General features: G+C 38.5%; 2 protein-coding genes across 2 annotated transcripts in view; one reads left to right on the top strand and one right to left on the bottom strand.

Moving 5' to 3' along the window:
• The window catches only part of med27 (mediator complex subunit 27), a 71,129-nt gene extending 55,843 nt beyond the window's left edge, over nt 1–15,286 (bottom strand). Inside the window, exons 1-2 of the mRNA XM_053504718.1 lie at nt 15,079–15,286; nt 12,898–13,042 (exon numbers count right to left, since the gene is read on the bottom strand). Of these exons, the coding sequence (XP_053360693.1) occupies nt 12,898–13,042; nt 15,079–15,281 (348 nt within the window). The 5' untranslated portion in view covers nt 15,282–15,286. The remainder of the gene's footprint in view (nt 1–12,897; nt 13,043–15,078) is intronic.
• Nucleotides 15,287–19,667: 4,381 nt separating this feature from the next.
• Nucleotides 19,668–23,620, top strand: part of ntng2a (netrin g2a) — a 78,374-nt gene continuing 74,421 nt past the window's right edge. The window contains exons 1-2 of the mRNA XM_053503252.1: nt 19,668–19,994; nt 21,173–22,009. Of these exons, the coding sequence (XP_053359227.1) occupies nt 21,797–22,009 (213 nt within the window). The 5' untranslated portion in view covers nt 19,668–19,994; nt 21,173–21,796. The remainder of the gene's footprint in view (nt 19,995–21,172; nt 22,010–23,620) is intronic.

Raw genomic sequence — 23,620 nt, 5'->3', positions numbered from 1 at the left:
TATCTGTTGTAGGGAGCCTGGAGGGCACCTGACCAACACTAACAGCACTAACGTTGCTTCAACTTCCATTGATTTTTCAGTAGTTAAAATTCAGCACGAAGAAAAGCTGCAATGATTGTGCATGAGGGTTTCTTTACATCTGGGGGGGAAATAATGACCTTGGGGTGGGGTGGGGTGGTTCACTAGTGTTGATTCACACGGAACGCCACACGTAACTAGCCCGACTGAATGCAGACACTGAGACACAATACCTGTCTAATTAGCTGAAAACATGAAAAGTATGCAAATAGGTGCAAACGTTTAACACGAGCCGGGTTTCATCTCCCATGTTACGTGAAAAACTGTGCAACATCTTTAGGACTCTTTTGAGAAGAAGAAGAAGAAGAAGAAAAAAAAAGCATATAAGTACGTTAAGATTTCAAACAGACTAAAAGCAGTGAACCTTCCTGCAAGAGCGGCGGTGGCGGCGAAGAGCAAAGTTTAACATTTCAAAAGGCTGGATCAAAAACCGCACCAGAACAAGTAATAACTTAAAGAGTGGGATATAAATACTGCGACTATTCCTCACGATGTCACTGCAATGAAATCGTGGTTTATTTGCTGTGAGTGCTATTTCGGTAGCCGTGTAAGAAGGTTTCTTTGGTATCGCGACAGGAAATGTCAAGGCAGCGTTAAAGACGAGGAGATGAAAAGAGTGGAAGACAGAGGAGATTGACGGCAGCAGAGAAAAGAACTAACAGTGGTGCGCTGGGGGGGTTAATTTTTAAATATCATGCAAGGATCCTGGGGTCTGGGGTGTTTTCACCATCTGATTCTCATAAATCAGGGATATGGCAAACCCAAATGACATCCAGCATATACCTCGGCAAAAACTCATTTGGATTTAAACAAGTTTGCAGCGGCCGTGATTGAACAAGGCGACCGAGGTGTGTGACAGTGCAGCACTGTTTTAATAAGATCCGAACTCTGCGCTGGCCGTTGATGAAATTACAGTGAGAAGCGCCCATCCCCCATTTTTCTCCAACATCAGCATAGCTTTGACCATAAACCATTGGTCAGAAAATAAATGCACACACCAAAAATAAATAAATAAAAGGTAAACTATCTGTGATGTCAAACAAATTCGTAAAATTTCAAATTCAAATTCATTAATTATGTATAAAATTTAGTAAAATGTTAATGTTTTTTTTTTAGCTGATCAAGCAGACATTAAACATATAAAGACAATTGAACCTTCATTTAAACATAACAATTCAACTTAGTATCTCTAGCACTGTCGCCTTGCACTTCCAGGGTTGAGGGTTCGATTTCCACCTTGTGCATCGACTTGGTAGGTTTCCTCCGGGTACTCTGGTTTTCTTCCACAAATGAATGTGTGTGGGTGTGTGTGCATCCTGCGATGGATTGGCACCCTGTCCAAGGTGAACCCCAACCCATGCCCAAAGTCTTTTGAGATAGACCCCTGGCCCTGTGAGCCATATAGACGACGAATGAATGATTGATTGAACTTGTAAAGTTTCTCAATAATTCATTTGCTATCTTTATCTATTGAATTTAAACTAGAAGTGGGCCCTTAGAGAAAGAGAGAGAGAGAAGAAAACAAAAACAGGTCAGCTAGAAAAAAAAAAAAAAGATCACAAAACATACCCTGATTCAAAGTGTGAACTTCTACAGTTCCTTGTCCTCAGCTACTCTAAATTCATTGCCAGTCTCTGACAGATGCCGTGCAGGATTTTTTTGAAATGGTTTTTATCTAATGAGCGTGAGGAAGCTAAAAAACTTTCAAAACTATATTGCAATTCCCAAATCAACAGTACATAACAGTACCCAGGGAATCTAAAATATCTGAATGCTGTTGTAAAGGTGGGTCGCAGGGCTGCTGTGAGTCAGAATGGCATTCTTCAAGCACCACTTCATTATACACAAATCAGCCATAGCATTACAGCACAAATATTGACCAATATTGAGTAGGTTCCCCTCATGCCACTGGGGAAGCTCTGTTGACTTGGGAAATGACTCCACAATTGTAAGCAGATCCTTTGGGTGTTGTGGGTTGCATTGGTTCTTGACTGAATTGGGACCTGGGGTATGAGTTTGGATGCGGGTTTCAGGATTATCTTAGTGTTCCCTAAGATACGTCCCAGATTCAAACCACATCACCTACCACCAGGTTGACCATGTTGGGCCCTTGAGGAAGGCCCCTTAACTCTCAACTGCTCAGATCTATAACGAGCTAAAAATGTTAGTAAGTCGCCCTGGATAAGGGCATCTTCCAAATGCTGAAATGGAAAAGTAAGTATGGATGCCGGGAGGACGCTCTTATGCTCTGGGTGCACTGGGCTTTGCGATGCCTTTGCATCATGGCCAGCACTGACTCTTTTTTCAGCAAGTTGTGCTACATTTGCTTCTGTAAGATCAGACTGGACGGTCTAGTCTTTGGTCCCTGAGGGCATGGGTGAGCATGGGTGCCAGTGATCCTGTCACAAGTTTGCTGATATATATATATATATATATATATATATTTGATAATCAATGTTAATGGGTTAATGTTATGGCTGACTCAAGTAATGCATGAATGACTTTTAGAAAAGATTGCTTCTTAATAAGAATAGACTACATTCACTTAAGAATGATGAAAAACAAACAATAAACATGAATATATTTGAAATTATTTAAGTGAGAAGGGGAAAACCGTCTGAAAACATAATTATTATAATGTTGCATTCTTTGGGAACCTATTACTGATGCACTTCTCCAATCTCCACCATTAGCCCTGTGAACATAAATCACGATGACTTGTGCATCTAAAAAACATCATCTTTAAATAATTACAGAATTATTTATTCAATCCGAACTATGCATTCAAATTCGCTTACATCCTTAACATAAGGAATATATGATCAAAGGTTTGGCTTGCTTCCTTGCTCCTTTAACGAGGAACCACCGGACCGGGGCAAGGAGAATGTGCTCTTCTTTAAACTTCGCCTTCCTTTCTTGGCAAACTAATAAGGGATCCAAGCTTGCAACATTACACCATCAAACATTTTTCTCTAAGCAGCATATTTTCAAAAGGTCACAGTTTTTTTTTCTACTTATTCTCTATGCGTTACCCCCTCCTAGTCCTCCTCCCCTTGCGCCAAACTGATCTTAAAGCTGGCCGACCTATTAGTCCTGCCTGGCACAGCGATCGACAGCCGCGCGCTCCATCATTAACTACATAGTTGAAACATGTTGTGATAGCGAGTTTGCTGTGCTCTGATCTGGACGTTGGTGCTGGCCTCGATGCACATCATTTATTTTTTCCGACAGCTATATTCAACACATGATTAAAGCCTACAACCAGGCGTACGAGTCGAAATTTTACACTGGGAGGGGGATGTTTTTGTGAACCATTAGCCCACAGTATCCTTAGCTTTTAAAACATCAAGCTGTTAAATAGCTGTAATAATTTTTATAAATGATTTCCTATTAGCGGTGGAAAGGAAATCTTTATTTTCTGTTTATAACCTCCACTTGTTGGGATAAAAGACGAGACCGCGAGGAATTTTTTATAATTAAGTTTTACAATGACCCGATTGTACACACCAGTCCTCATTAGTAACCTTGGGACTTTTAGACTCAATGCAATAAACACGCATGTTGACCAGAGTAACACGCTAACGCTATATAAACGCCCACATGGAATAAAGAGTTCAAAAAGGTGCCTTTTTCCTTTCTTATGCTCGAGTAAATTTTCAAACTTACTGATTGTGCATGGTGTTAATGTGCACGCTCATTAGCTGTGTGCCTGTGCAAGCCAGTTGGCTCTGATATGGAAACATGTACACAGCCTTTGGCAATGTGACCTTGCAAAGGTAAATCAAGACCAGGGGCTCGAGTAAAGAAAAAAAAGCAAAAAAAAAGCAGCGCTTGATAATATTTTTGTTATATTCTGTAACAAACAGAATGCATAGCTAAGCTGTATTTTCCATGGAAAAAAAACTGCTAAGCAGTTACCTAAAAAGCAAATGTTTAGACCATCTGTTCGGTTTTATGAATATGCAACAACAGACAGGAAAACATCAAACAAGCCAGTTCATTGTAATTAAGATTTCGCTTTTAAACATTTGCAGAGTCTCATTTAAGACCTAGAAAAACTACGTAGATTTTCCGGACAACAATCCTATCCTTAATTGATTTTATAGCCCATAAGAACCAGTGGTGACACAAGTGTCACGAACCTTTAAATGTTCTGCAAAGTTCCTTATTCCTTGTTCATTATTATCTAATGAACATTCTGGTGCAGTCATGTGACAATCTGTGAATTTGTGTACCCACATAATTTCCAAAAGTAGTGGTGTGTCTGGGTAGCACATGTGACTACACTAGCTAATTTCAAAAAGTTTGTTTTTTTATTTTATTACTGAAAGTAATTTTCACCACATTTAACAATTCTGATGATTTAAAACCATTTCATATTGTATTTTTAACATGTTATGACTGTGTTTGAACAAATCTATATGAAATAAATTAATAAAATATTGCTGCGACATGTCACATAGGGCTTTTAACCCTGGTTTGACTGGCGAGAAACCCAACATTTCACAAGCTTCCGCAGTGTCCGGAAGAAAAATTGGAAGTTTGGAAACGTTATGTTTTGAAGATTGGAAATATAATCACTACGGCAAAACTCACTGTGAATAACGATGAACCGTACTTATGGTCACCGTGCCAAACCGCACTGACTCTGCATAGGTGAGATAGGGGTGTAAAATTGTCAGGGGAAAATGCAATGTGACATCCTTCAAACTGTGTTCCATGTTGTCTATTTGGTCTGTTTTACATCCCGTAATGTCCCTTAAAGTAGAAACAGGTCTGGGTTCTTCTAGATTAAAGTTTAATTGAAAAGACATTTATGGCTAGTTTCACAGAAGATAGAAAAGTTATATCAAAATGAAGATTAGAAATGAAGTGCGACCACTTAGTGTAGAAAATATCTGAGCCCACACAATGCCTGGAAGAAGAGGAAAGAGCTAAGGCAACTATTACCCTTGGAAAGGAATGCAGCTCACAGAGGAAAAAGTGGAGGATAAGGAGAAATTAAAAGGAACGGAAGGTCTAGTGAGTCGACTGCAGATGGTCAGAAAGAAGCTAAGGTTTGGAATCGATTGAAAGTGGAAAGACCAGGAAGAGTGAAAGGGAGCTGAGGCCCAGTAACAGGATTAAGGAGCTGAGAGATAAAAAGACGACAGAACTACATTATTGGCAAAACAAAAAGAAGCCAAGCCCATCAAGAGGGCAATGGAGCTGAGCACTGGAATGGAGATGAGCACTGGAAGAGGAGAAAGACAATGAGCTCTGGAAGAGGACCAAAAAAAGAAGGCATGCAATTGGGGAAAAAAAATAACTACACCCTGGAAGCAAAGAAACACGCAATCCTGGAACACGAGATAGCATCCAGGTCCAAATACCTAAGAAAGAGACAATTCATGAAAAAGCCAAATCTGAGATAAGAACAGGAGGAAAGAGGTACAAAAAGAAGATGAGGAATCGAAAAGGCAAAAAAGAATGGGGCCATGATGGGCAGAATAAAATAAAGGTTGGAAGAGGGGAAATGAGCCACGGATAGGAAGTCCTGGAAGCCAGAAAAGGATTGAAGTCTTGGAAGCCAGAAATGGGTTGAAGTCCTGGAAGACAGTTAATAAAGTCTTAGGTAAATGAACCCGCAGGCAACGTGGGTCTACAAACCGAGACTCTTGAATATTTTTTTCTGATTACAAAGTACAGCTGTGTTGGAATGATGACTGAGCAAGATGTTCAGGCATCTCTTAGAAAGATGCTCCTACTGACAACCATGGAAAAGGTTACAGCTTAAACACACACATTCCAAACCAGGAACTTTACAAACTTTCCCACGCTGGACATTTTGTTAGAGGACTACACTGGCTCGTCTCATAATTCACCCGAGTGTGGCAGCATCTGCCAAGGAGCCAGCAGGAGCCTGCTGGCAGTAATGGCTGAGGCTAACTATCTAATGTCATACCAGTGCACAAAAACAGTGATAAGCAGGATCTTAACTGGCTCAGTGTTACCCAATGTCTGTGTTCCTCAGTCAGCCGGGAGCTGTGAACGTTAATCACAGCGTTAGATGCCATTAAGTGTTCCCCCCGTCCACCCCCAACAGCCACGCTATAATTGACAGTGATACAGTGGCTTCCCTGTCATGCGCTAGAGATGCGCACAAAAACACTGATAAAAAGACAGAGGGAGATTTGTATCAGAAAGGAAGCTATTATTACTATACAGGAAAGGGAAATCTAATCTGTTGGCTGCACTTACAAAGCCCATCTGTTTTTCAAGATGGTGCACGATTGGGAAAACAAAACCCAAATCATAAAGGAAACATTTCAATCAGATTGTAAATCAAGCATTGTTTTTTTTTTTGTTCCTGAAAAATAGAAATAGTCTCATTAACATAAATTGTTGAAACTATTTCCTCTACCTGGAAAGCATGGTCAGGAGGAAAGTATTATCTTGAGAAAGCTAATCACATTATATTAGAGAAGGTAGAGGACAATAATATCTCTGTTTAGTAAAACAGGGGCCTCAGGTAGGAAGAGACCTTGAGAGTTCTCGCAACGAACCAACCCGACCGAGTACGATGCTGAGTGACAGGACGCAGCCGAGGGCTGAACATGCTTCTCTTTAATGAAATAGTTACTCTCTTACACACATGACAAAATCGATTCACACGGTCAGGTCATAATTCTGTGAAAGATTATTCACCCTTCATTTTATAAAAATGCAGCAAAGGATTTTTCATAGCCATCAGGAAAGGATTTTCAGTCCTTAAAATGCTCCTTAAATACGCAGGGAATTTGGACTGAAGGGAGGTAAACTAAATCTGGCAATAAACCATTTTTTAAATATCAAGCACATATAAACATATTACAGTTCTGACCATTCGTCTGAGACCATTTAAACACTTCATTTCAACTTGAAAGTTCTGCACAAAACAGGTGACGTCTACGGTCTTGAAGCAAAAAGCTCTTCCTGTGCATTAATCCAGCTCCTGTTGGCATGGCAGGAACACCCCAAATCAATTGTGTTTACATTAGTATGAACGTGTGTGTGTGTGTTTCAGTATGGGGGAGCGGTTGTGCTGCTGCAGTAAGAGGCAGTTGAGGGAGTATCGATAATCCTGCAGAGCATCTTTGCTCCGTTTCACCACTGGATCAAGCAGAGTTGTTCCTAACCATGTCTTAAAGCTTGTGCAGCTGTGGGGCCTGACTCTGGGTTGGGATGAGGAGGAGAAAGGACGAGTCTTTTACACCAGGTAACTATTCCAATGCAGTTACCAAATCCTATCAAGTGATGTATAGCATGAGCAGAAGTAGGTTAGAGAGCAATGGCCTTTTTCAGTGGATTCAAAAAGGCAGATCAAGCTCAACGCCTCTCGGGGGCAGTGCCTCAGAAAGGATGCTCAGAAAGCAGCATATGGTGGGCCATCAAGGTAATATACTGTACTTGGGCCACCCAAGTATATTTTCCCGCCCAAAAATAGCATGGGAGAACGATGCCATCCATTGATTAACTAGTAGAGGACGGTTCCCTCTCGCGCTACCGCTCCTGTACCTGTTTATGAGAAGCACTAAATGCAAAGGATGCCAGTTGTAGGGCATTTTCTTTTTACATTTTTTGATCAGTTATATTTGTATAGTTGATAAAATGAAATATTCATACTGCCTATGTTGCGCTGTAAAAGTCATTGCATTATACTGTATTGCATAACCCTGACGCTATATATATTTAAAACATATTAATGCAAAGAATTGCTTTAAATAGCCTATGGTTTTTAAGGACTATGTGACCTGACAAAACCAACTTTGCCAACTTGTACACTGAAGTGTGTTTAGTTGATTTTTTTTTATTACTGCATCTTACTCTTCACATAGGGGTAGATGGAAGGGAGGATTATTAGGTTGGATGTATGAAAAGTGAAATGAACATAAATATCAAATAAATCAAAATATTGTGTTAAAGGGCACATGTATATGTTGTTTGTTGTATGTAGTAGACCACTTTTGTCCTAGCAGTTAACTCTATCCCACCACAAGTATATTTCAGACCTGTGCTGAAAACAGTATAAACTGAAATATGGGTACTAACTAGTTTATGCATATGCCACCATGTGACTTGACATGCATATCCCCCCATTCAAAAATTAAGTCATGCGTCTAAAAAAGGTCAATTTGCTTTGGTGGTTAAGAAGCATGCGAGTGTGGAAAGGGGAAACATCCAAAGAAGGACTAACCACACTCGTCAGCGCACAGACCGATCAATGTATTGACACATGCCATTGATCCAACACTTTCATCCCAGTCACCCCATATCAGCTCAATGAAAACATCGCGTGCAGAGGAAGAGCGTTAGGGTTGAGCTCCATGCACCATAGATGCACAACACTAGGGCTCCAACTAATTATTTACTATTTAATTATTTAACCATTTCATTTGAGTGGAAATAAGCAGAGACCTTCTAATCAGATAAGAGACACAAGCCACAAAAAGTGTTGATTTTAAAGTATTGAGAGTCTCTCAGTATCATGATGCTGCAATTACATAGTGCTTTTATTTCTTTTACGTGGTTCATTATGGTCTTTGTCTGTGAAGTTTGTGAGCTTCTCCAAAATTACACCATTTACCATTGCGAGACCGCAAGATTTTCCGATTATAAAACACAAAGTGCACTACAGCTTTCTTAAAAGCTATCCGAAGTCATTGGTTTCAACAATGGTTTGTGAATTAGGATATAATTTTAAATAAGTTTATAGTTTTAGAAGTTTTGGCCAACAATTAATTAATGGCATTTAATATTTCAGACATGCCAACATTGCTAACATTGGAAAAAACATGAATGTATGTGGAGAGACATACATTGTTCAGCATGATATAGGTACGTTTTAATTAACAGAGACTCTATTTTTTGGGGGGCCAGCGGTAGAATGTGCATGTTGGATTGCTGATCAGAAAGTCTCTCGTTTGAGCTTCGGTGTCACTGAGCTGCCACTGTTGGGTGCTTGAGCGAGGTCCTTTACCCTCAACTCCTCAGATATAATCGGGCATTAAGCTGGCAAACTGAACCTGTAAGAAACTGCCACTGAAACAACAAACACCTCTACAAGGTTCGGGAGTATTCATCAGGGTGCACGGATGGACCTTGACCTCCAACCCCTTTTGATTTAGGATCATGTCCATTTTTTTCAATTGGCTTAGAAGATTAAAAAGGCAGTGGTGGCTTAGTTAATACTGGGGACCCTTAATCAGATGGTCACGAGTTCAAACCCCAGCAAAGCCCATAACCTTTACCTGCTCAGATAAAAAAAATAAATAACCAAAAAATAAATGCAAGCACTGTCGCCTTGCACCTCCAGAGCTCGGGTTTGATTCCCAGGCCAGGGTCGATTCCCGTCTCTGTGTGCATAAAACTTGCATGTTCTCTCCATGCTTGGTGGGTTTCCTCCGGGTAGTCTGGTTTCCCACAGTCCAAAGACATGCCAATTAGGCTAATTTGCGTTCCCAAATTGCCCGTGATGGATTGGCACCCTGTCCAGGATGTACCCCTCATGCCCTAAGCCCCCTGAGATAGGCTCCAGGCCCCCCTGCGACCCTGAATACAGGATAAAGCAGTATAAAAGATGAGTGATTGAGTGAGTGTTCTGGATAAAGGCATCTGCTAACGCCATGTCAATGCAAGTTGGCAGGAAGTGAAAAATATAATTCATCAGAAGAAAAGCAGCATCTTTTAAATTCTACATCCTTTCCTCTTCAGTGAAGTGGCTTTTTCTCCGAGGGAAATTTATGTGAGTTTAGTTGGACCGCTGCTTTGGCTGAAAAAGCAGAAAAGCATTTTCAGCCGCCTCCTGTATTACTATCGCAAGTGTTGCAATTAAATTGTAGACTTTGGCTCTTCGGACAACAAAAGTCAACTACAGATTTCTAGCTATTTGTTTATCTTTTATAATCTGAGCAGGAAATCCTGATCTAGAAAAGAATTATTTATTAAATAAATAAATAATAATAACAATAGAAATAATAATAACATTTAATAATCTATCCTGCATGTCAAGTGAAGCTGGATCACTCCATCAGGCATCCAAAAGCAACTTGCAAATATTCGTCATCACAGAAATCACTCAAGATGCCTGCGTATCCACCTGAGCACATCAAACAGAAGCGGAGTAAAAAGCCGAGTGTTCTTTAAGGAAATTTTGCAAATCCTGTTGAAAAGCACTCAGCCTACAAAAGTACTGATGATCAAAGGAGTCCAGGCACTTGGCTGTAACGGATATTGGGAAAGCGTTAAGACCGTGTTAAAAAGGTCCGCATCTGTTGCGTCTCGAGTGAGTGCGCTCAGAGGTAGGTGCCATCTGCAGACAATCAAGAGAACTGTCTAAAGGACCTTATATTACCCCAGACACTTAGAACAGGCACTTTGATTGTTTTCTGAGATACACGTGCAGTTTTTGGAGTGTGCAAGAGCAGACATTGTAGATTTTTTATTACATTTTTTTTCTTTTCTTTTTTATCAGAAGGAGAAACATGGACATCATAGTAAAGGGGAAAATGTACTAGAACAACATAACGGAAAGCGTAAATGATTTAAGATTATGAGTTTGAGTATTGTTTATGCATACTAAATGATGAGTCTGTAAAATTCACTCCCTCCAAGTGAATATTTCAAAAAGAATAATGGCCAACTCACCTGATGTATTGCTCGGACATCTTCCACTGAATGACCTCGGATAAATTATTGATAATATTCTATCGATTCAAGACATAAGTTCCATTACCAGCCACTTCTGAACTGTTATGACTGCATTTAAACTATCGAGCTGAAGTGACCAGCTGTGCAGAGTTTTTTTTTTTTTTTTTTTTTAAGTGAAAGAACTTCTCAGAAAGGAAAAAGCTAAATAGATGTATCACATAAGTAATGTAAATAATGTGGCCTTACTGGCAAAACCCTTAAACATCTGTGAAAGTGGGGATGAAAGCTTATCAGCTTATTTTTTTTTTTTTAACCTTTTACAGTAGCTTTTTCTTAGACATAGCTAAAAGGTTAAAGCTAAAAATAAGTTTATCATCTTTAATGTAATCAGTGATAATATTATTTCAGGTTAAAGCCCACAAACATGTCTGTCTGTCTTTCTGTACTGCGGAACTCTCTGCCTAACTCATTAACACAAAGAGATAACAGTTATTAAGGTCGAGTATCTTACGCCTCGGTTACGCTATGTATTATATATAAATCTGAAACTGTTCATAACATTTTGATTTTAGCACATAACACTGTGCTCTCAGTTCAGGTCATTTAGATGCCCTCACCTCGGACTGTTGCAGATATGTTTGCTCTAACGACATGTTTTATTAGTTTTAAAACATATGAGAGAAAGTGTTAAACTTCCTGTTGGAAGAATAAACATACACTGATCTGTCCATTCATCTTTGAAGGTTCACTTTTCAGTGTGTACTTCACTTTTTTTTAAATAAGCCACGCTGTGTTGCGCATTTGTTTGTGTTCAGTGAGGATTTGGGTGCCTTGTTAGTGCACTACGGTCATTTCTGTGTTCTCCACATACTCTGTTTATACACCGTAAACTATTATGTTGTTTGGATCTGTTAAATGACGCATATAGCCTTGCCCACCTTGAAGCAAAAAGCTCTATATTCATAAAAAAAAAAAAGAAAGCGCTGGATGCTGTGATGTAATCCGACACAAAACTGCTCATACCGTGCCTTCTACTCAACATTATGATTATGCAGATTTAACTTTAGGCAAACACCAAAGGACTGGCAATGTTTCATAAAATTCTGTCCAGCCAGTTTTTTTCACATGCTGTGACAAAATCGCCTGGACATACATACAGATACACAGACATGCAGACAGACAGACAGATATTTTTCTGGTCCTCCATTGTATAAAACGTAAAGTTATAATTGAAGTAATTGAGTTCTGACCAATGTACAGACAAAACCTCTCTTTTATTTATATAGATATCAGTTGATATTAGTCAGATTATTCTTAGTAATAGTGTTTTTCCCAAACTTTTCTCCCCGATTTAGACTTGGCTCGCTCTCTCTGTCTCCCTTTAACACGACAGTGACTAATCTGCGAGAGTCTAGGCTAACACATGGTTCATCAGAGTAATGTGAATCCACCCAACTGCATCTCTTTAAACTGCTGATCATGCAATATCAGGTGACGATGTAAAACCCTGAAGCCCAACCATTGGATACTGTTTCTGTGATTGATTCAGGAGCCAGAATTTGCTGAAAGCATTGCCAATTTTTTGAGAACTTTGTATACATATTAACATTTACATTTAGGCATTTGGTTTAAGCTCTTATCCGGAGCGACTTACAACAATGCTCTGTAGTTTCATTGGACAGATCCTTACACTTTGTTACAAGGTTATGAACTAGTCAAATATTGTTGGGATTTTTTTTTTTTTGGAGGGGTGGGGGGGGATTAGCCCAAGTGCCGAAGAAATAGATATGTCTTAAGGTCAACTTTTAAAGATAGCCAGAGACTCAGGACATCTAGAGGAAGTTCATTTCGCCACTTGGGCGCCAGAACAGAAGAGAGTCTAGATTCACATGTTCCTAGATCCCAGTGTTGAAGGATCTGCAGAAACGTGGTGCAGTGCGAGGTGTGATTAAAGTTGAGAGGTAAGTTGGTGCTGGGCCGTTTTTGGCTTTGTAGGCAAGCATCAGGGTTTTGAATTTACAGATTTATATACAAGAGACCACAGTAAAATATCTATAAATTGTTAAGAACATGTTCATTATTGCTGTACCAACATGTAAGCCACAACCTTTGCTATAATAAACACGAGACACTGTGGAGCACTTGGCTTACCTTGTTGGACCATTTGTAAGCCTGTAGAAGCTGGCTGTACAGAGGGGTTTTGTCCTGAACCGGGTCTAAGCTCAGTAGGCCGCTGTTGTGTAACGGGTGACTTTCTGACGGCCTGCCAACCAGGTTACTGAGACGCTCCAACTCACTACGGAGACAGCACAGAAAGCTCTTAAGTACAATGATTCCCTGCATTACTGACCATATTCAAAAACATAAATCGGATTTACAATGCTGGAAAAAGTGTGACATTTATCATCAAACATCATACATCTTTTCATTGCATTATTCCTCAAAGTCACATCTGAATAAATAAGATCAACGTTCGAAAGATTTGACTAACTCAATCACTGAAAATTCTTCAAAACTGAAGGCACAGTGCTGTAGTAGTTAGCAATGTTGCCTTGCACCTCCAGGGCCCGGGTTCGATTCCCACCTCGGGGTTTGTGCGCATGGAGTTTGGATTTCCTTCAGGGACTCTGGTTTTCTCCAACAGTCAAAAGACATGCAGATTAGGCTAATTTTGAGTTCCTAAATTGCCCATAGTGTGTGAATGTGTGTGTAAATGTTAACCAGAGGTCCAGCCACGGTTGTAAATGTCTTCCCAAAATGGGAATAAATACAGTGGTTACCAGTGGCCTCCACTGTCCCTAGCTGGACTACAGATGTTCCTAGATGGAGGGAAGGAATTAAAGAAATATTAAAAACTATGTTTGATAATGGCAAACTACCTTATCCTGGCTCGCATAAGTATTCACCCCTGAAATGGATTCAGTTACACAGAATAACTCATTAAATAGTGATTGCAAAAGAATCTGCATTTGTTTGTTGTTTTTCTGACTTATAATCTCTTTTTATCCATCCATCTACGAACCTCTGTCGTCCACCTAGTGACCATGGAGGCCAATGGTGACCACTGAATTTATTCCCATTTTTACAACCGTGGTAGGACCTCTGGTCAACATTTTACACTCTACGGGCAAACATTTATACTCAACTAGCCTTATCTACATGTCTTAGGACTGTGGGGGAAACCGGAGTACTCAGAGAAAAGAGTTCCAATCTGAGTGAATACTTACTGTACGCTCAGCACTGTGCAATTCAGTGCAATGTACAGTGCTGTGCATAAGTATTCACCCCCTAATGAGCTGTTCCACTGTTGTACAGGAACTGAAAAGTTCAACTACAGATCAGACTTTTAAATACTTTTGTGTGGTGATTCATGCATACAATTTTTTCAATTAATTTTTTCACATATACATTTGCATTTGAGAATGTTGCTGTTCCTCTATAATCCTACAAGTGGCAACTGAAATAATTTTTTTTATATCACTCGCTCACTCACTCACTCATCGTCTACACCGCCTTATCCCGTAGGGCACAAGGCGGGGTACACCAATACAGCAACACACGGGGTGTCAATTCATCGTAGGGCAAATACACACTCATTCACACACTACAGGCAATTTGGGAACAAAAATTAAAATAATCTGCATGTCTTTGGACTGTGGGAGGAAACCGGAGAACCCAGAAGCACAGACCTGAGTTGAGAATCAAACCCGGACCCTGAAATACAAAACTATTGATGGAGGCGCAAGGAACGTGCTAACCACTAAACCACCGTGTCACCATGATGTAATATTGAAACAGGATATTTATTGAATAGTGATACTTACAGAATCACAACGCAAATCAAATCAGCACTAAGGTATCGTGATAATATCGTATCGTATCGTATCGAGTGCTCCCTGGTGATTCCCATGTCTACTTTAAAATATGGGTGGAAATATATGTATATGTATATATGTATATATATATATATATATATATATGTGTGTGTGTGTGTGTGTGTGTGTTTACATTTTTCTACTACTATACATTTTTTAATGTATAGTAGTAGGAAAATGTAAGTTGCTATGTAGTGTATTTAAAACCTATGATGGTGATTTGTGTGTGTATATACACACACACACACACACACATTATACTGGAATTAAATGGTTTAACTCCAATTAAAATCCAATGATCCTGTAACATTAACACAGCACTGTGAAGAATGAAACTAATCAAAGAACTGTTTTATCTTAGTTCAATAAATGACATAATAACAACTCGGATGCTCTAAGACCTGTATAAAAGCCTGCAGGTTGGAATAAACTCAGACCAGAGCTGTTATGAACTCACGTCAAGTCACGATTCACCGCCTGCAAGTTGTCCTGAAAGTCCGAAATAAACGCCTTTTCTCGTCCTTCCAGCGTTTCCTTGTTCTTCATTCCATCTTTAAGTGAGTCGAACACTCTAGTTACACTCGACCTAAGCGCCTGGATGGCGTTAATTGCTTGAGAAAAAGCTTCCAAATTCACACCGACATTCATAACATCCGCCATGGCTGTTGTTTCCCCAGTGAAAAATCTGTCGCGTACATGACGTCATCCGCTGCGCCGACTAACCCTGGGAGTTGTAGTTCCAAGACGAGTTGCTCGTCCTTTTCCTCCTTGCACTGTGTAAGCATGAGATTTTATGCTATAAATTCTGGGTACATCTCAAAAACAATCAAACAAATAAAAAATGACTGTTGAAAAGGACTGCCATATGTGTTAGGTATATATATATATATATATATATATATATATATATATATATATATATATATATATAGGCCTTAACATTATGACCACCTGCCTACTTTTGAGTATGTCTCCCCTTTTCCAGAGATCCCACAATAAACTATAGCATGTTAGTTTTCAAAGTTCCTAATTTGTCTCTGAGCGTGAGTTGTTGTTTGTATGGAGTCTACGTATGTTCGTGTTGTATTTTTCCCTTTCTTCCCAGATTTCCTTATGCTTCCGATGGGGAATTGACCCCCAGGTTTAAAGCTCTTCATGTTTTTAAGGTCCAGAGCCAATCTTCGAAACACAATCTTGGGTACAGGATGGGAATGTTATTTCTGATCAAGGTATAGATGATGTAAGCTTGTGATCCATCAGGGTGATGGAAGCAGAAAAAATTTTTGAGACTTTGACAAGAGCCAAATTGTGGGGTGTTCCCAGGCTTTTGTGGTCAGGAAATACCATAAGTGATTCAAGAAAGGAAAACCAATGACCTGGCAACAGGGTCATGTGTGGCCTAGGCTCACTGATGCACATGGTGAGAGAAGGCTGGCTTGTGTAGTCCAATCCAATAGATTGGTCTGACCCAAAACGTGTCAGAACACAACTGTTATGAAGGAAAAAGGGGAGACCTACACAATTCTAGGCAGGTGGCCATAATGACTGATCTACAGTATGTGTGCACACATTTATCCCTAGCACCTATAGCACCCCTTTTCTGCATGTTTTTGGTGTTTGAGAGGAAACCCATACAAGGAAAACATGCAACTTGCCACAGGCAGTAACCTGAATTTTAAATTGAACCAGAACTCCTGGTTCTGCAAGACCACAACACTACCCTCTGCAACACCATGCCAGCTTCACGTGAACGTACTCTTTAATAAAACATAGTTTCCTCAAGAGTTTTTTTTTTTTGTTTGTTTGTTTGTTTGTTTGTTTGTTTGTTTTTGTTAAGGGGAGCTTTAAATGTTTTGAACCCTACAGTTTTCCAATATGTAAAGATTCCAAGCAGAACTTTTGAAAACGAATCAACCCATAAATGCATTTTAGAGATTCATTTTGAGGTCGTATTGTACCTTTATTAAAACAATTTAAATGACATTACTGGCCCTTATGGACAATGAATCACCTTTGAGGGCCTCATACCTCCATGTCTGCTTCCTGAATGTTATTCTTTTTGCATATGAAAAATTCATATGATATAAAAAACAGGTTTTACATCTGCAAATTTAAATACACATTAAAACTAGCTTAGCTTTCCCCCTTTAAGAGACTTTTATTTAAAATCAATAGAGTACAACTCTGCTGAGAGTCAATAACAGCTCTTAATGGGCTCTTATAGCACTGCAAATGCTCCACTGTAATACTGAATAATGTTTTACTTAGTTATTTATATTACTTTGAAGTGTGCAATTATTCATACATCTATTGTCTATACTGCTTATGCTGTGTAGGGTCACATGGAAACATAAAAAAAACTTGACAAGAAAAAATGTATATCTAAAAAAAATAACATGTAACATAAAATACAGTAAGAAAGCATATGGGGGAAAATCCATATGAAAATGGCAAAATTATAAAAATGAATTAATCCTATTTAAGACTTCTGTGAAAATAAACAGAATATGCAGTATGTATATGTAAATAACTATCACGTAAAAATTAATTGTGTGAAAATTATATGTAAAAATCAATTAATCATAACCAAAAATCATGTAAAAAAAATTAATAATGTTTAAGAATTACATTTAAATATAAATTGATCATACATTTTTAAAAAACACTTAAAACATAAATGATGTCTAGGAATTAAATGTGAAATCAATTCATCAAAAATGCACAAACAGTGACTCATGTGTAAGAATCACATGTGAAAATAAATAACCTGTATGTGAATAGCAAGTGAAAAATGAATCATGTGTAAGAATCAAAACCAAAAACATTAAAATTATTTGAAAAATGAGTCATTTCATAATGATAAGTAAAAGCAATTCAATCATAGGTTAAAATCATGCACAAATTAATTATAATATGTAATATGCATATTATTTAAGAATCATAAATAAAAGAAAAATCAATAAAAAATCATGTGTGAAAATAAAATGTGTGTCAAAGATCATCTAAGAATAAATCAAATATAAGAATCATAAATGCAAATATGGATCAGGTGTAAAAATCATATGAAAATGAACCATGTGTAAGAATCATTTGAAAATGAATGATTCACTTGTAAAAATATTGTGTAAAATTAACTGTGTAAGAATCAAAATTACAACAAACAAATTATAGGTAAAAAAAAAAAGACATAAAATATGACTATACATTTTCATCGTGCTTGATGGGTTTCCTTCAGGTTAGTGTGTGTATGTGTGTGCCATTGGTATCCCGTGCAGTGTGTACCCCGCCTCATATCCTAAGTCTCCTGGGATAGGCACCAGGCCCCCGGAACCCTTTAGAGTATACACAATGAAAAGGTATTGAAGATAAATGAAAGAATGAGTGAGTGAGTGATAATTATACATACTGTATTAAAGGGTATGTCAGAGTTGATGAATAATATGCAAAAAATCATGTAATAAATAAATCCTGTGTAATAATCACAAGTGAAAACCAGTCATATGTCATCGTGGAAATTACTCATGTCTAAGAATCACTTGTGAAATATAATGAATAATGAAATCAAATAAATGAATCATATTTAAAATGAACTGTGGAAAAATGACATGGAAAAAAACCCAAAAAATACTTTGGTGAAAATCACATCAAAATAAATCATGTGTAAAAATATATATGAGAAGATAAGCTAGTCAAAGTAAACAAAAAGTAAAAAATGAATCATACATGCAAACAAATGGATCATATGTAAGAATCATAATATATCAAAAATCAAAAAATTAAAAATCAAAAAATATTGTGTAAAATGAATCTAGTGAGAATCACAAGTTATAACAAACAAATAATGGACTGGCACCCTGTCCAGGGTGTAACCCGCCTCATGCCCTACCTGGGATAGACTTCAGGCCCCCCAAGCAACCCCCCCCCCCCCCCCCCCCCCCCCCCCAAAAGTGTGAGAATTAAGTTATTATACTGTACATGCAAATAGTATCTCAATACCATTTTAACAAATAATATGCAAACATTATGTAGAAAATAAATCATGCCTAAGAATCACAAGTCAAAACCAATCATATGTCCTAATCATATATATGGAAATGAATCATGCTTAAAAAAAAAATTACGTATCATATTTAAATAAATTGTGTAGAAATCACCAGTGAAAACAACAACAAAATATAATTTGGTGAAAATCACAAAATAATCTTGCATAAAACATATACGAGAAAATAAATTAATCAGATTAAAATATCATATGTAAAGAATCACACACTATGACGTCATATGTCTGATTGGGCCCTATTCAGGTTTTAAGCATCATAAACTGGATCATGTGAACGGATCACACAAGAAGAAACCGATCATCAATGAATTGTCGGCAAACATCGCGATGAATCTTGAAAGTGGGAAGGTTAAAATTGCATGAAATAAAACAGCTATGAAAAAATATTAATAAAAAGAAACACACACACGCATGCACATCATGTAATATATATAACATTCCTGATATTTATGTATTGTTGTGTGCATTATTATTGCATATGCATTATTATTGCATATGCAAACTACAAATAGAGAAATGGTTCACAGAGAGAAAGAAAAAAAGAGAAAAAGAGAGATGGAGAGAGAGAGAGAGAGAGAGAGTTGTGCTTTTTATATGATTATTTCTTCTGCTTCGCGCGCAGGGATGTGAGATTTGTCTGTGGCCCTTTAAGCAGGGCGGGATGCCTGATCTTCCACTGGGACGCTTCCAGGCTTCCAGCCGGCAGATAAACTTTGAGTACTGAGCCAAGAAGGCTAGACTGTAAGCTAGAGAGCACTAGGAAGTGGACTTACTTTCAAAGCCTTACACACGGGGAAAAAGACACCTGGCTTCAGAGGGAGAGCGTCTGATTAGACTGCAGGCTTGAGCAGCAGAAGATGCGGTGAGAGAAAGGGGGCAGAAGAAGAAGAAGAAGAAGGAGAGGAAGAGGAGGAGGAGGAGGAGGAAAGAAGAAGAGGAGGAGGAGGAGGAGGATGGAGAGATCAGAAGCGGGTGGGATGCTCCTGCGTAACGCGAGCGCTGTGCGTCCTTGAGCGCACATGCAGGACGGAAACTAAGCCGAAACACTAAAGCTGAACAATATATATATATATTTATATTAAAAAACACACATGCGCGCACACACATACACACACACACACACACATACATATATATATATATAGGCAGTATTTTACAATGTGTTGCAGATCTGCGCAGAGAATTGCACAGCATCGTGTTTAAGTGCTTGTGGAAAGGGATTACGCATCATCTGAAGTTCATCTTGCCTTCAATGCGCGCTGAAATCGTGGAACAGAGCGCGGACATGATGATCGGACAGATCTTCTCACAGGGTAAGTTTGAGGATTTGAGATTACAAAGTGCTGCAGCTTTTTTTTTTTTTTTATTCATCACCTGCTCCTAACTTTTTTCTAACCCTGAACCCGCGCGAGCGTTTTTTACGCACAGATGCGTTTCTATCATCTTAAAAAAAAAAAAATATATATATATATATATATATATAGTGAGACTCTTTGTTAAGTTTTTTCTTTTCCAATCGACAGCTTATTGCATATGATTCAACAAATATCAGCTGTTCAAGTTACATGCCAAGAAATAGAAAGGAAAGGTAGCACTTTACTTTTTTACTTGTGCATGTGCTGGTACCACCGAGGATGCCCATTGGACGATGAGCACTGGGCATGAGATGGGAATCCACTTGGGATGGTTGTACAAGACAATGTCCATAATTAATTGGACCACTGATGTTGCTAATTAAAGATGCCCCACATTTACTTTTCCAGGTGAAAGCTCCATATTCAAGGCTTAAAATATGTACTAGTAATCATCCAATGCAAAACAACAAGGAAAACCACATTTTTATTTTTTTTTTTATTTATGGATGTATAGGATATTTAGGGAAAATATGAAACACATCATGTGACATCATACTGTATGTTTTGCAGGCTGTTAAACTTTCTAATGCTTAAAATACCAAGTTATTTTAAACACATTTTCTCCCTCATTGCTTACCTTTGTGTGTAATGTATAGGCTTTATCATTTCTTTTGGCATTTTTTCGTCAAGTCCTTTTTCCCAGATGAGCAATCAGTAAATCATTATCATAATCATTATCGCAATTGATTATGACCCAAAATACATTTTTTATCCACTGTATGTTGCACTACAGTGATATAGTATCCAGGTAATATACAGTATAGTAGAGAATGCGATCTGGGACAGAGACAGCATGTTGCCTCTGAGCGGTGTGAACTTTGTGCGCTTTGAAGTGGCTTGGGATTTCGAACATTCCTAGAAAAACGATGGTATTAAACAGTACCTTGTTCCTTGTTGCTTTACTTTTTGTACCTTTATGGTATGTACAGTAAGTGCACCATATACTGTAGAATATACCTTTAAAGCTAGGTATAGAAATTCTCTAAAGAGATATAAATGAATGATATAGTTTCATATAGTACATTTTTACAAAGAGTGTACATTGTGTCTCATTTTTACTTTATTTTTTTAATCAGTTTTCAGACAGAAAGTGGAAATGAAGCAGATCGAACGCAGCTCGGAAATCCGACGGACATAAACATCGGAAATTTTACAAGCGTGAGCATTAAAAACCATACGGACCGTGAAGATGATTCCTTATTCCTGGCAAAACTCCCATTAGCAGTCTACAGCGAACCTTTCAAAGTAAATGGACCTGACTCATATCCAGTTTCCATAAATGGGACACCTTGTTCAGAGACGGGAAAAACGACGAGAGACTTGATCAAGATCCTGGTTTAGGGAAGCACAAGACTTTATTTTTTTTAATGACATTAAACATTGCATAATTGTTCTGACTTAACTGACTTCTGAATAAAGCATTAATGAAGAAAATCATATGGAGGACCACCAGCTGATGGATTTTTTGTTAAGTCAGAAGCAAACTTTTTAGATCCTGTCTTACCAGAAAAGAGTTCCAACCTATTTTTCTTATTTGGCAGCCCTCACCTTAACAGGCAAAAAAGTGAGCAAGCAGTGGATGACTAACCAGCTAATAAACTATGAAACATTCTTGGTGTCGATGCTGACAGGCTCCACCCCTTTCACCCACTTGCCCCGCCCCAAACACCCGGTCCTGGTCCGTCCTAGCGCTCCACACCATGCTCCTCCCGGTCTGCCTGTTCCTGCACTGTGTGCTCATCACTCTGGGCCAGTATGACATCTGTAAGTCGCTGGTGAGCACTGATGACGGGCCCACATGGGAGTATTACGCTTGTCAGCCCCGACCTGCAGCCATGAAGGACTTTATGCAGATCCGAGTGGAGCCACCAGACATCACGTGCGGAGACCCACCTGAGCGCTTCTGCACCCTGGTACACTCACTCACTTACTCACACACACACACACAGTTGTCATAGTTGGTGGAAATATTGGCTCAAGGTCAAATGACCTGTAGTAAAAAAAAAATGGGGGTCCACAGAGGCTACAGTAGACAATAAAAGCAGAGCCCCACTGCACTCCGACCTTTCAGTATACTTATTTCATTTCTATGGAGAATGTGTACTGTATGTGTGTTTCTATATTGTCCTGTCATGGCTCGGGGTCCCATCCAGGGTGTATTTCCTTGTTCCAGAAAAATGCTCCAGATTTACACTGACCCTGCCAAGAATACATCAGACTGCCTGCCAAACACACACACAAAAAAAACCCAGGTTGGCACAAAAGCACATTTTAATAAGCCATCATCGGCATATAATATTGAATTTAAAAAAATAGGTATAAACTTAGAAACAATACCTGTGTTATTGTCAGAAAAGTGATGAAAGCAATCATGACTGATATAATTTGATCATATTACTAAGCCCTGTGTGAAATGCAGTCTTGAATGAACACTTATTTCATCTTTAAATAAGCGCTCTAGGTCCGTGGGTCTTAATTCCAGGCCACTAACCTTATATATATGGATTTTATGAAAAATTGTATAAAATAGAAATACTAATTAAAAAAAAAAAAAAAAAACAGGAAATGGAATATGCTGACTCTACGTTAAACAAATAAAAGAATATAATCCATTGATGCACACACATGGATCACCGACGGATATGATTATTAATTCCTAACCTTAGGTGTAACCTTAACCTTAACCTCAGTATCCAGAAGGAAACATTTTGACAGCAGTGCTGCACAATTTATCGGATACAAACTGAAATTGTGGCATGAACCTGTGCAGTTATCAAATCACAAAACGGGTGCGTTTCTGTCACGGCTAATGTTTGCATGGTCAGTTTTTATATTTCAGGGGTTATACATGAAATATAGTGATCTATAGGTTCATAGAGCCTCATGCTAAAACTATCAACTAGTCATCTATGCGTTGTTTGTTTTAAACTAGTGGTGAGTGTGTGTGTGGTTTTGGTGACCAGAAAAGGCTAATTTGGTGCTTTTTCAAAATCTTAATATAAATAAATAATATGAAGTACTTGCAGGCTGCATGCCAAATGAGAAAATGTTGAAGAGGCAAGAAAATCACAGATGCTGTCACATGTTACTTAGCGAAGGTCAGGTTGTGTAAGAGGGATTTCAGAAACATGTGAGCTCCATTCTTTTCTTTTCGTTAATATAAATCAGTTTGAACAAATGATGCCATCATAATCGCAATGTGACTTTTTAATCAGATCATGCATCCTTAAATAAAACCACTACTATTTCTAATAATAATAATAATAATAATAATAATAATTTCTCATGTGGACCGGCCAAATGTCCCCCAAGGTCAAAGACCACCTTTAATACACCACATGATTTAAAATTATGACCCCCCCCCCCCCCCCCCCAACACCACCACCACCACCACCCAAGAGCGCACATACAGATCAGTACTCGCACATGACACCCACTGCCCTAAGTATAATCAATGAGAATAATTTATCCAGCCTGAAAAACTCAGATGTATTCAAGGAATGTAAATGAAGCATTGGTTTGCA

This window comes from Clarias gariepinus, chromosome 9 (genome assembly GCF_024256425.1).
Source record: "Clarias gariepinus isolate MV-2021 ecotype Netherlands chromosome 9, CGAR_prim_01v2, whole genome shotgun sequence".
NCBI classification, from domain to species: Eukaryota; Metazoa; Chordata; class Actinopteri; order Siluriformes; family Clariidae; genus Clarias; species Clarias gariepinus.
The sequence above is the reverse complement of the archived record's forward strand: the minus strand, read 5'-3'. Positions and strand labels throughout refer to the sequence as shown.